We start from the raw sequence: 14504 nt of genomic DNA, 5'->3' as shown, positions 1-14504 counted from the left end.
GATACAAGTGGGAAACTACTAGATCATTTAACTGCACTTTAAAAAGTGAGGATTGCAAAGCTAGAGACAGGCAAAAATACTTTTTGAATAATTATCTTTAAAAAGCCAGGTACAACAATTATGAGTCTTTCCAGCCCCACACCTGTTCATGTTTCTCAAATTTTTCAGAAGAAAAATCATCACCATTAGAGTCTGTTTGATCAGAAAGAAATGTGGTTTAATTGAGTTGCACGTGCTCTAAAACTGCTTGACTATGCTTGATTGCCTATGCTTCCACCCCCTCAGGAGAAAATGAATGATCCAGTACAGGGATTAGACTAAAGGGTTTGAGGGGGCCACTTCGGCCTATTTGCATCAGGCAAGGACGGCCAAGAGCTTAATTTCTGCAAGAAAATGTTTTACATTTTCTGAGTGCGAACCCATAACAATACGTACATTAAAGCTCTCCGCACTGCTGACAAATGAGCAGGCCTGCTTTGATTTTAATGCACAGCTTTAAAAAGCAATGTTCCCTGGAACTGCATTACTGGTCATGACTCTCTATACTCTTCCTGTGTGCTGTTAATGTTCACTGCACTTTACAAAGTGGGAGGCAGTTAACTCTGCAAACAGCATGGTAGTAAAAGCTTAGCCCATTAGTTTGGGGAGAACATTCACACGTGTGCAAAACATGTGCATGCAATGTGTACCACACAAAAGCAAACAGACCCACAAACATACGAACTAGCACACACATACAGTACAAACACATTTTGATGTATAAAACCCACCCACTTTTTCCCATGCATACACATAATCATTTTAGCATGCAAAAGCATTTGCCAAGAGGGGACCTAGAAAATGTCCCCGCTTGGTTTCTATGTCCCACTTCGTGGATGTGTGATGACACCATGGTCCCCAGTTAGATAGGTCGATAAGTGCACACACACACACACACACACACACACACACACACACACACACAAATGAATCATTACAAACCAAAGTCGACCAGTTTAATCCCTCCCTGAGTGGTCAGCAGGATGTTGTTTCCCTTGACGTCACGGTGAATGGTCTTGTTGGCATGTAAATGCTGGAGCCCCTGGCAGGAGAAGAGACAGGCCTGTCACACCACATCAGTTCTAAGGAGGAACGGGTTACAGGATGCTGCTCATGCATCTAAACATGGCATCCAAAGGTGTAGGGAGACCGAAGAGCGAGAAGGGGAGAAAATGTCCTCTTCCAATAAAATCACACCCAACGTGTTAAACCCTATGCAGCAGACTGCAGCTTACACACGTTCTTCTCCCCTCTGCCTCAAATTCATCATAGCCATAAGTTCAGAACTCTATCAAGCGGCTCTTAACAGGAGCCATATTTTCATAATAGCTGTCTTGCAATAATTATTATTAATACGGCAGACGTCCCTTTTATCCAGAGCAATTTTAAAGGGCCATCATGGAGCAAACCAAAAAACTGTATCATGAGCAGAGCATATTTTGCGTAAGTCAGCACGATTCACAAACACAGATACCAAGCATTGCATCAATGACCATGAGTTCAGCATTCTGCAGGTCCTGTTTTATCCTGCAGTGGTGAGATTATAGGCCAGTTTATAGTCCAGAGTGCTCTATTGTCCTGAACACACTCCAGTCGCGCACTCCAGTATAAACCTGCGATAATGTTGATAATGTTCCTGCGACCAGTGACGTCAATTCCACATTGTCGGTCACAAACAGGTCTTAAAGACAAGCTAAAATGGAAGTTAGAGCCTAACTTCTGTGATATGACATATGCACGAGTGAAGCGGATCTTTCGGGGGAATTTTTGAAGGGTGGAGAGTCGATTTGATTGACGGCAAAGAGGAGGGGGACGCCAAATAAGGGTGCAGACAAAAGAAGTGTGAACAGGATATTGATTGGAGGGGAATGGTAAATTGAAGGACATTTGTTGTACTGGTCACTGGTACACGACAACGTCAAATCTCGTAAAATCTAATTTTCCAGGAAGTGGATGAAAAAAAACTTTTGTGTGAAAATGCACAAGTATTAAAATTGTATAGTCTTTTGGAATATATACTTTAAGACATGTGTATGGATTATGGTTATGAAGGATTGAATACATTAAAGTTTGATTTCTGCTTGTCTATAACAATAGGCACAGTGCATGAATGAGAGCTTGTGTATCTGTCTTGTACTGTGACAATTTAGCATACCGTAAATTAAAAGACAGCTATGGCTGGTTAAATAATTTGTCTAGCTATGTGGGAGATGTTCCAGAGAGGCTAGCAGAATGCAAAGATGGAGAGCCCCGATGTGCTTCAAGCCGGTTAACTATACTAGGACTATAAGGTTATCAACAGCCAGGACAATAAAGTAATAAAGACTCCTTACCCGGACAACTCCACAAGGACTAGCCCAAAACAAGGAAGCAGGACCACAGGATGCAAAGAGCAACAACATTAAACAGTGTGTTTTGCTCTATGCTTCCTTTTGCTCTTGCTGCACCGTTCCTTATTTCAGGCTAGTCCTTGTGACGTTGTCCGCGTAAGGAGTCCTCATTAGGATAGCAGAATGTGTTTACACACTTAGAAGTGTATGTACACGTAGACACATACAAACTGTGGACACGTGCTTACCATGAGTGCTTCATGTAATATGTACGCTATTATGGCCTCCTCCATTCGGTCTCCCCTCTTCAGCATGCCTTTTGCTAGATCAGTCACTGATCCACCATTGCAGAGCTGGAACGCAGAAAAAAAGCAGAACAATCGAATGGTTTTCACAATTCCCTCACATAAAAATAGAATACTATCCAAAGACCTGCACATCTGTACATGACTTAAATCGGTTTTGAAATGCTGCATATGCAGAAAAAGATTACACCATTTAGGATTCATGCTTTTTGTGGATGTTGTAAATGTGCAGGTACAAAACCGCTGTTATTAGGAGCATTTGCATGACTCAGCAAATGCAGACCATAGCCCAACAAAGAAATCTTTATCTCAGCTTCATTTCTAGCATACTGCTCTTAAAGATAAAGGATTTGTAAACCACGTGACGATGTCAAAGTGAATCTGGCTTTTAAGATGGGCTGCTGCCCTGACAGTGAAGTCTGTTCTCCAATCGTTTAAAGCCTTATCTGTCAGAGGCAGTCAGAGGAGAGAGAATTTGCCTTTGGAAAGAATTTCCATAAGAAGGATTTACTCAGCTTTACTGATGACTAAACATTGCAATTATTAAAGATCTTCTGGTCATGGTCTCCAAATTAAGCAACACATTTAATTCTGTGAATTTGTATTAACCTTGGAAAATTAAGATATATATATTTTTTCTGCTTTGTGCAACTGAAATTCAGTAGGGTATAAATATTTTCCTGCATTCATTCCAGAATTTAAACCAAAGATCACAGGTACTTAAAATGTAAGTAGAATATACTGAACAAGCCCTAGAAACTAGAGCAATAATTATTTATATTTTTGTAATGCTTTTGTAATATGGCACATTGTCTTGTGTTGTGCTAGCAACCATTCTGTATGACATGTTCACAGTGCGGGGCATGTAGATGACACTCTGAGGGGGGTAACAGGCCTCAGAGAACTTTTGGCTTAAGGGAATGGATAAAAGTCCCAGCTGGGTCATTGCCATTGTGCCCTTAAGACTGACATGGAACTTGAAATAATCTATCCAGTTCTGTAAATATATTTACAGAAATATAATATATAAATATATAAATATAATACATATAATATACACCGATGTCCTGCATATGGAAATCATTGCAAAGGTAATATGGAGAATGAAATGGCATTGAGGATAATTACAGGTAACCTTCTGTCGGTGAATCACTACCCCCTGGCCATCTGAATTCTGTCAGACTAGAGCCATGTCATGCTTCTCTGCTTTCTCTTAAACAAGTGTTGAGAGTACTGTAACCGTTTGTCTAATTACCCTCACTCTTGCAGAGGTAGTGCCTAGGATAAGGAAAAGAAGGGCAAAGCAACGCCACTCGTACACTGCTCATGGAGAATATGACGTGGCTTAGAGATGCCTGGATATTTTTCACATACTGTACAGTGCTGTGAATTTTCCCCCTTCTTGAATTCCTATATTATTGCATATTTATCACACTGAATTAAGAGTTAATGCTCGCAAACCTACCAATTTATCAGAATTAAATCCGTTCTGCAAAGAAGAGAAGGCAAAAAAGTCCTCCACAGCGATGTCAAAGACTGATATTGAATTATAGGAAGGGTTTGGTTGCAATTATTGCAGCTAAAGGTGGTGTTCAGTTTTCACAGAAGTGATTTGGGTGTCTGATGACATTTTTCATTAAACAAAACAAATAGAAATTATGTGTTTATTCTCTTTGCCTAATATAAAATGTTAACTAAAGATCTGAAACCATTCAGTGAGACAAAAATGTGATAATTACAATGGGGGCACAACACATTTTGTTTGAAACAGGACATTGGTTGACATCACTTGTTTAGACAGAACAATAGGCATGTGTGAAACCCCACCATTGCAGTATGCTATTGTGTAGTTAGACACCCCTTCCCCTTTGTATCCAGTCTTACTCTGCCATTTCAGTCGTTCAGTGCAAAGCAATAAATGCTCAAAGGAAGAATTCTCAATTGCTTGACATAGAATTTGCCCCGAATAGAAGAGATGAGAAATCCGTTTATAATCGTATTTGGCTCATTTGACCTCTTGATTGCACTAATAATGTTTGATACCAATGCACAATACCATATTTCTTGGTAACAGCACTAGCATTGGAGCAGTGTTTTAATGTATGGAACAGGAGTCACATCTCTTTGGTTCTACGGCAACCCCTTTACGGAAATTGGACAAAATTGCCATGAGTTGCCATGGCAACAACAATAACCCCTTATTTTGTGCTGTCTCAAGTCTGCCCCAAAAGAGATGAAAATCAAAATGCCCTTGAATGTGTACACCAAAGAAAGGACAAAATGGCACAGGAAAATCACAGGAAGAAGAAACGTATACATTTGGTTGTATATTAGCGATAAAAAGGTGGTTTTATCTTTTTTCTCTCCCTTACGATTTTGATCAGTAATTTCTTAAAAGGAGATACCTTTGAAATAAAATAAAGGGCAAAACACATAGATAGAGAAAGAGAGCGAGAAATAAAAATTCTTTACTACAGCCTGTATTAGGTGATTCTGTCCTTACCATTGTGAGCATATACATAAAGGGATATAAAGGTTGCCGTGTTGATTATTACAAAATGTCTTTCATTGCACACCCATGTTCTTAGCATGCTATTTGACATGGTTTCAGTGGAGTGTCAATTCATAGATTAAAACATTTCAGCTGGCAAACTAAAAGACATCCCAGTCACAGAGCTGTCTACACCTTAACCGTACACTGTAGACCATAAGGGGATAAGTAGGAGCTCTGAATTCTAATTTGTACGTCACATACATACATAATCTCTTTCGGAAACCTCAGTTTACCTTAGTTCAGTCTAAAAAAGAACCCTGCGTTGAATTACCACCATTGCCCTTTTCTTCTTTTTTATTGTCAAACTAAAAATACAGTGTAATTCTTGGCACCTGCTATGGTGGTGGTTATTTTTATTTTTACAGAATTTACAAATACTTCAATGGAAAATAAAAATATTTGCTTTTGATGTATTCAAGTAAGCTATAAACACACTTATTCATGAGGATGAGGATATTTGTATATATTTGTATATAATTTTTTTTGCCAAAGGAATGTCACATGCCTATCACTGTGTAATGTTGTCTACCCATCTTCTTGACCAGGGGTGCCCAATCATGTAGCACTGATTTCACTAATTAGTTCCCTCCTCTCTGGTTGCAGGTGTGTAAATTAGTGAAATCAGCAGGTGTAGTGATAGGTTATACTCTCGGCTCTCCATGGTACATGATTGGACACCCCTGTTCTAAGAAATTCGCTGGGTTACAAATTCCTTAGAAAATTGTGGCTACAGGGGTAGCCGATCAAATGTTTCGCCTTAGTGTATCTTACCAATAACAGTTAATTAGGTGAACTGCCAGGAATTATGAATTGCAGGAGCCGTTTGAATACATGTTCTAGAAAAAAGATTATGCGACTATTTATTCATAAAATATAATTTGACTTCAATATGACAGCAGTTATACAGTATATGGCACAGAACCTTTTTGAGCAGTCTACTTGGTATTTTTGCATTTACAGAAGGGTTTATGAATGCCTTAAAGACCCAGTCATTTGCAATCTATTTGCAGCCCAATCTCCTGTCGAGCGAAGCAACATATCAGGATTTCATGTAGACTCAGCTGCAGTGGGCTTGCTCGATTTGACGTCAGTCAACAGCACTCCCAGCTTAGATCAGCTGTCATCATTAAATTACGTGGAAAAGAAAACGCTACAATTTATTATGAACAGATTAAGCAATGTGGCATACAAATGCTTTGTAGTTGTGAAACAACAATAAAGTCCTTTTTTTAGACATAGCTTATTGTAGCATAAATCAGAAAATTGTTCTCCTGCGTTAGCACTGGGGCCTGCAGAAATCATTATGTCCCAGCAGGTATTAAGCTATAACTGGTAGCGTTCGTTATGCTACCCACGCCAGTGAATTTGGAGTAAGATTGTTCTAAAACTGTAGACTATCAGACCTGTTTGTCAGACCAGACACACATTAGGATGATAATAATACAAAAAGATATTTGAGAGTAGTTAAATGGATGTACAAAAAGAAATGTATGCAACTCACAGGTTTCAAATCAAGGTATCAATTCTGGGTAAAATTTATCAGAGTATCACTGAGTTCAATATGATAGTACATGAAAAATACAGACATGGTCAATTTGGACATTATTAATGTCACTGATACACAGAATTACCAACTAGTTTCATCCATATATGGCTTTAGCATTGTTTTCTGGAGCTTCGTCATCTTGCACATTGTATTTAGAAAACCCCCTTTTATTATGTTAGCCAAGTTACTAGCTAATGTCAGCTGGTTAGGCCACTCTCTCATTACAAGTACAATTCACATCAGTGATTAGGGGAGACCTGGCTCGAACGCTCTCAAGGTGGTAATGTTAGATGGTAAGCAAATGCCAAGTAATACCAGCAACATTGTGAGGCAGTTCGGGCTAGGGGAGACCAACATAAGTTGAGTTTATTGTCACTGATATGCTGTCATTCATCACATGTCATTTGGCTCATTGTACCCTGGTCTCCCTGTTCATGATTCATTTGTGCTGTCAAATGGAAGGATAGGATGTATGGTAGATAAGTCGGCTAATATGTGGTGTTTTTGAAAATACTTTAATACTTATGTATGTAACTATCTGTTTTTTATAAACTCTTTTTTATCCAATCTCATAATCTTTTTTTTCCCCACTCCACCGTACAGACTCAGTGAATATAAAGCTGTAAAAGCTCCTTCAAGTGACTTGACCTCTCAGCCAAGTGCGGCATCTTTTGTACAGACCTGGGTGCAGATGTACAGTCAAAGCTCAACAAGAGCCATCAATAGTGCAGTAGTATGTGACTTGATTGCTGGATGCTGTCTGCCACTGTCACTTTTCGAAAATGACAAACTTCGGACAGTTTTTAAAAACTATGAATGATTGGTATACTCCAATGTCAAGGAAAACCATGACAGACAAACATATCCACCATCTGATGGACAAGGTTATATTAGGACATATTAAAAATGAGCTGCAGAGTCAGGATTACATCTTAAGGCCCGGACACACCAAACCGACGGTCGGCCGCGGAGCGCCTACAAAGATCGCCTCGCGTCGATACGCGTCGTTAATGTTGGCTGTGCCGAACACACCGCAACGACGGTCCGCCGACGGCCGAGTTGCACGTACATTCTGCGCCTGCATGAGAGGTAATAACTCTCCACACCAGCAGGTGGCGGTAGTCTGTATTTGTCTTTCAAAAAATGGAAACCGGAAGACCGGGGAATGCGTTTGCATTGCGTTGGACCTAGAAGCAGCCATTGTCTCGCTCACAACAAACAGTTTGCAGCAATTTCCTTGTTCTCTCGCTATTTAGTAATACTAATTGAAAATTATGTCTGGTAGTGATAGTAACTTTGGAATGGCTTGCTTTCGTCACTTCCGTTTCTCTTCTCGTGCACTGATTCGCTAGCTGGACAGCCAATCAGAGAGCTCTCTCTCATCGACGGCTCCGGGGGCTCCGTCGGAGCCCTCCAAAACACGCCGACGGAGTGTAGGCGTGCGGGACACACCGGAAAGACTCGGCCGACAGGGCACCACCGACGTCCGACGGCCGACCGTCGGTTTGGTGTGTCCGGGCCTTAAGTGACAGTCTGACCAAACCTTGTGCTCCTTTCTAGGTGTTACTGTACATGTGTGTAGCAGCAGCAGAAAAGACGCATATGAGCTTATCTCCTAGATCGTAGGGGGATTTCCGGTCGACACTGTGGCGAGAACGTTGCCTCTGCATTTGAGGAGATCAAAGAAGATTTGCAATAAGTAAAAAAAAATTACTTCATAATTACAGGCAATGCTTCTAATATGAAATGTGCCTTTAAAAGTAGAATGCTGCAACAATCCGATGACAGTGAAGATGAGGCGGGAGATCTGGAGGATGAGGATGGTAGTGCAGACATCACAAGGAGTACTTCAAGACAGCGTTTGTCATGCTCTACCCATTCTCTACAACCGGACATAGGAGATGGCTTGAAGGAAAGTGTCTGTGCAGCTCAGTTGGAAAAGCATCAAAGCTCACATCTTTGTTACATTGCAGCACTTCACTTAAAGATACATCTGAAGCCACTTTTGGCTTAGGTTGCTCTATCCCAGCAGCAAATGACACCCACTGAAACTCTATAGCCATCACAGCACTGGATCAGAACACTCTCACAAACTTTCCCAATGTTGTTTTCTGTTCACGCTAGTGTGCTTAGCTCAAATAACTTATTAGTTCTTGAGCCTTTTGCAGAGGCTAGCGACCTCACATAGGGTGAGCTACTGGGGACAAGTAGCCAAGTGGTCCCTACAGTCTTGGACACTAACACCCATCTCATGAGTATGAAAGAGAAGGGGTGCCTGTGCCAGCCACAATACTTACCACTGATTGAGACACACACAATACTTACACTGCCTAATGGCTTGTGTGTATAGACAATGGTAGTTTAGGAACAGTAATAGTGAATGAGAATATTATTTATGTCTTTATTCATGAAAGAATCTTTATTTCTGTTTATTTGTTTCAGACGCCTTGATTACAGAGACAAGGGCCAACAGGACCGCCCTCTAGAGGACCCCCAAACTGTGCAGGAGGTTCCACCTCCAGGCATGTGTCCAAGCCAATTTTCACATTACCGAATGCACAGAAAATATCACGATGCTGACAGAGACTCAAGCATTACATCACAAATACAGAAGTACTTTGAGACTTCCATGATGAAGATGCACTCAACTTTTTGGCTAGGAATTGAAGAGATGTTCCTCAACCTACATTCCCTGGCACTTAAAGTGCTGCCTGCGCCTGTATGGTGTAATCAGCAGAGGAGGCCTTATCGTGAGGCCTCACCATTCACGACTGGGAGCAAAAATGTTGTCAGATTCTGAGTCTATGTAGTATGCCCATGAGGGCTGTTCTAAAATGTAGTTAGATAGATCTATCAAATATTTTTGAAAGCTGAGCATAATTACACCACATTTTTGGTTGATTGGTTGACTTTACAAAAGATTGATTGATTGATTGATTTTAAACTAAAATGTCAAGCTGTACTTTATTTGTTAATGCTTTGTTGCACTAGCCAAATTAATTAGATGTTTACCAGGAGGGAATCCTTTCCTTTTTTAAAGTTTTGTTTATTCAAAAAGTTATGTTTTCATCAATCCTATGTCAAGCGACTGTTATTTTTCTCCCCCTGGGGTAGTATTGATTAATAAATAGTTTGTGGATTAATTGACTGTGTATGATGGTCAATAAGCCAAACATATTTTCTCTTCTGACACTGTAGGTGTTTAATGTGCTGTAGCCAGCGTTTTGTACAAAGGCTTTATTCTGAATAGAAAACTAATGAATGCTATTTTAATAAATCATTAATATAACTACTGTGAAGGGTATACACACTATTCTATTCCCTGTCTCGTAAAAGTCTCGACTGGTTAAAGTCACTTAGATCACATTTCTTCCCCATTTTGAGATTTGGTCTGAACAACAAATAAACCTCTTGAACATGTCTGAATGCTTTCATGCATTGAGTTGCTGCTACACGGTCACTGAGTGTAGGTCCAGTTTTTTTCCTAATCCACCAAAGAGGAAATCGGCCTGCTGCAAAACAGAGGCAGATTACAGTACAACTAACAAATGTTCCATTTGAGACAATGAAATGTACGCGGAGCGTACATTAAGTACATTATAATGCCTGCGGGGCCAAATTAGGGTAGGCTACAGGACTTTTGCAAGCTTTCCAAAAGAAAATAGCCTTGAAGCATATGGATAATTTTTTAAAGCCATAAAACAACCTTGCCTTTCGTGTGATGTAAAAACATCAAGGACTAAAAGATCAAATGAGCGAAGGGTATCTATAGTAACAAGGCTTTTAACTCCAGAAACGTGTGGCCCTGCAACTTCAGAGGCATTGTGTGGAACAGGTGTGTTGCTTTATCACGTGATTGACCTTTAAATGTTTTGTTTTTTTTCATTTGCGCTCAGCTACCATTCATCAGATATGCTAACCTGTAAATGTTGTCAAAATTAATTTTGTCAAAATTAAAGCATAAATTCAACACACGTGTATGAAGCTGTATGTCGGCACTACAGCAGTGGAATAAAATGCAATTACTTGTGCAAACAGAAGATAAAGGCCACTGGATGTTTGGTTTCAAAGAAAAGTCTATCGCCTAACTGTGAATTAACCTTAATCAGTAACTTGTGCTTTGACAGGACAAGTCTCTGCAAAACCCTATTTTGCTAGGCAGGCTGCACAATCCATTGGACGGTTCTCCAGAGTCGCTCTTTTGTACAGACGCCGTTATCGTTTACACTCCAATAATGAGGAGGTGTCCGGTTTCTGCCGACATTTAATGAAAAGCTCTTACAAACAATGCCTTTTAAAACCTCATAGCCAATTAATAACGCCAAACCAGGCGACCTGAAACCACGAGAAAGGGCTTCATTTCAAGTAGCAGACAAATCAATAAAGCTATCAGAGCCTAAAGGCTTGAAACAGGTTGTGATTATTTAAAGGATCCAAGCATGAATGGACACAGTAAAACCAACTGGCAGACTGTGTGAAACAATGAACACTGAACATAAACTCATGCATAAAGATACTGTTTTGAAATGAACACGAGCACTGGACAAATATATAAGCAATGGTTTCAGCTTTAGTGTCATTAATATAAAAATCATTGTTCAGCTCGGTTGGAAAAATGTCTATGCAGACCAAAAAATAATATGTGTTGTATAAAACAGGTTAATGCTCTTGTGATTGTCCCTGGGGTATTTCTCTATTGCCAGTTTATGCATACATGCTGCACCACATCATGTTGGGTGACATTTTGGAAATGTTTTGACAAAGCAATGTGATTGACAATGGTAAGGGGAATGCCATAACAAGCATCAAAATAACTGCTCACTGTCCTGCTTTCCTCATTACAAACTGGGGGCGAAAGCAATTGCCAAGAGGTTTCATCACTTTGGAATGACAATTTAATGTGTCTTAGTTGTTGGATACAAATAGCCTAATATCCAAATAAGTGTTTTTCTGTGTATTTTATAATGCATACCATGAAGAAAGTGCAGCTCTGTCTGTGTGGTCAACCAACCATTTCAGGGACAATGCATAGTTTCATCAACAGTTACGTCACAAGACAGTGGGCACGAGCCGTGTGTGCCGTCAGTGAAAATTTGCGAAGGCTCTCGAGGGGCAAAGTCCCTGTTTGTATTCATTGTAAAAAAATATATATCCTGAGAAACATAACTCAGTGTATTAAAGGCAGCGGAAGGCACTGCAGGCAGCACCAGCGGTGTTGGTGTCAGTCAGGTCAAACACATAAACAAACAACACTTCATCATGTGCCTCTTTCAGCAGACCCACACGGCAAGTCGCTGAGGGCACGCTGAGACTACAACTACTGGCTAATTATTTTACATAAAACATTAATATCGGACACATGGAGATGTCCATTATCGATGATATTACTGAGAAGTTATGTCATATGTTAACAATGACAGTTATTAGATTGATATAATACCGGTCTCTCCACACAGCTAACTCACTACCATATCTGATTTTGCATAATGGTTCCTTTTCTTAAGCTCAATGATGGCAAGACAGCTACACAGTCAGCAATAAAAAACGATCCTTCAGCCTTAGCTGTCCAGCTAACAACCAAGCAAGCTATCTAAATTGGTAATAATGTTTAAGGAGATAGGAGCAAAACAACCAGCGCAATCTCTGTAATTAATGGTTTTCCACTGGAACGCATTTACTGTTTGGGATAGCGGTAATTTTTCACAATAAAATACACCCTGGCCAAGACAATAGTAATCAACGGTCTATTATTCAACAGGGCAGTTCTTTCTGTCCCTCTCAAACCAGCAATATCATCCAAAAGGCATCAAATAAAATATTCCAATAATGCAGAATATAAAGGTAGGTTCCTCAACTCCATTGTTCTAATTAATGTGTGAAGTAATAACTGGTCAGAATTTCACAGGTCATCTTTTAAAAGATCTTTTAAAAAGTAATTGAGAAACTGTAATGAGCATTGTGATTTATATGTTCAGTGGGGTGCAAAAATTTGGGCACCCCTTGTTTAAATGTCTGTTAACATTAATCTGTATGTGACCGAAAGCGAAATGTAAATGGTACTGTCACGTTTCAGGTCTGTCTCGCCATTTTATGTTTATTCATTTGTATTAGTCTTGTATTGTCTTATCATGTATTATGTTAGTCTAGGTTCGTCATGTTGTTTAGTTATGTTTCGTTACGATTTATTTTCTTGTCATGTCTAGTTATGTTTTCGTACGATTATATTCCTGGTTATGTTTAGTGGTTATCGTCTTAGTTTCACTTTGTGTTATGTTTTGATGCATGTTTATTGTTACGTTAACTGGTCACGGTTTATGCATACACTTTTACATGTTTTTCCGCAAACCTTGCGTTCCGCCTTTTCTCTCTCTCTCCTTCTGTCATTCACTCGCTAAATTGTTTCTATTTGTCTATTTACTAAAACTACTAACGCTAGATCAGGATTGGGTAGAAACTAACAAACTAATCATGTGTTCATGTTACCTTACGTTTCTCGTGCATGTCATTTACTAATTTACTAATGCTAGGGCAGGTTAGGACCAGCTGTGTGAATACGGCTCGTACTGGTAGTGGTGGGGGGAGATAATATAAAAGTGGACTGGTTGAACAGTTTTTCTGCAGATGGGCTGCACACAACAGCTATCCCTATGTAAACTATGAAACAAAACAAAGACAGGCTGAGAGACTAATCCTGTCTTGTTCATGAAAGCATTTGGACTTTTATGCACCCACTTGGGCAACAGAGTAGCTTATATAATATATTAGTAGACAATGGTATGCTCTGCTCAAATTAATGTAAAAGCAAATCCATTTTCCAGAGGTATGTCTTTATTTTTATGGTCCTATGACTGTGAACACAATGCTTTTAAGTCCAAATTATGGTCCGCTCCATTAATCAAATGTGTAAAAAAAAAAAGAAAAAGAAATTAAATAACAAATATTTTGATTTAAAATATTATTCAGAAAAATAACAAGCCTTAATGGAAAAAGGCAATGTGAAAAGCATGATGATAATTAATCAAAATAACAGTAGAAATACACCAAACCAGCCTGAGAAATGGTTATAATGCTCTTTGAATTTCCATAGCACCGACTGACATGTAGCACCGACAAAGAGTTTACCACGTTGTTACTAAAAATCCTCAAAAAATCCTCAAATATAACTAGGAAAATAATTCCAGCATGTTAGGATATTTACTTTAAAAGTATCCGGGCCTGGCCCACTAACAATCAACATGATGGAGGCACTGCCACTGCAAAAATGCTAACAGTGGAACAGAGGGCAGTATGCCAGGAGTTTCATTCATCGATATCAGTAGACTATTGCAGGAGGTTAATATAGACAAAATTCCTGTCTGGATTCTAAAACCAAAAGTGTCTAAGCTGCATGTAGATTGGTTGGCCAGTCCTCCTAGCAGCAGCTATATTTGTGATATAGGAGAGTTAAATAGAATGGTCATGCATCATTTCAGTTTCATTACATCTTTGGGTAACATAAACATCCTAGGCATCAAAAATTCATAGCCATTCAAGCATAATGAAAACTTTTAGAGGCTCATTAAGCGTCCTTGGCTCAATAACCGACCTTGTGGGCTGTCCAATGGCATAGAGAAGAAAATAGCCATTAACAACAACAAATGGCAAAATTAAGATGCTGCATTAATGCAAGTTAAGTTCAGAAATTGAACATAACTTTAAGTTGTGAAAGGATGCCCCTTATATTCTGGGAA

General features: G+C 39.5%; 1 protein-coding gene across 1 annotated transcript in view; it reads right to left on the bottom strand.

Moving 5' to 3' along the window:
* Positions 1 to 14504, bottom strand: part of myo3a (myosin IIIA) — a 98342-nt gene that overhangs the window by 72535 nt on the left and 11303 nt on the right. The window contains exons 3-4 of the mRNA XM_061237726.1: positions 2618 to 2722; positions 982 to 1081 (exon numbers count right to left, since the gene is read on the bottom strand). Of these exons, the coding sequence (XP_061093710.1) occupies positions 982 to 1081; positions 2618 to 2722 (205 nt within the window). The remainder of the gene's footprint in view (positions 1 to 981; positions 1082 to 2617; positions 2723 to 14504) is intronic.

This window comes from Conger conger, chromosome 4 (genome assembly GCF_963514075.1).
Source record: "Conger conger chromosome 4, fConCon1.1, whole genome shotgun sequence".
Lineage (NCBI taxonomy): Eukaryota > Metazoa > Chordata > Actinopteri > Anguilliformes > Congridae > Conger > Conger conger.
This window is presented reverse-complemented; position numbering and strand designations above follow the sequence as displayed.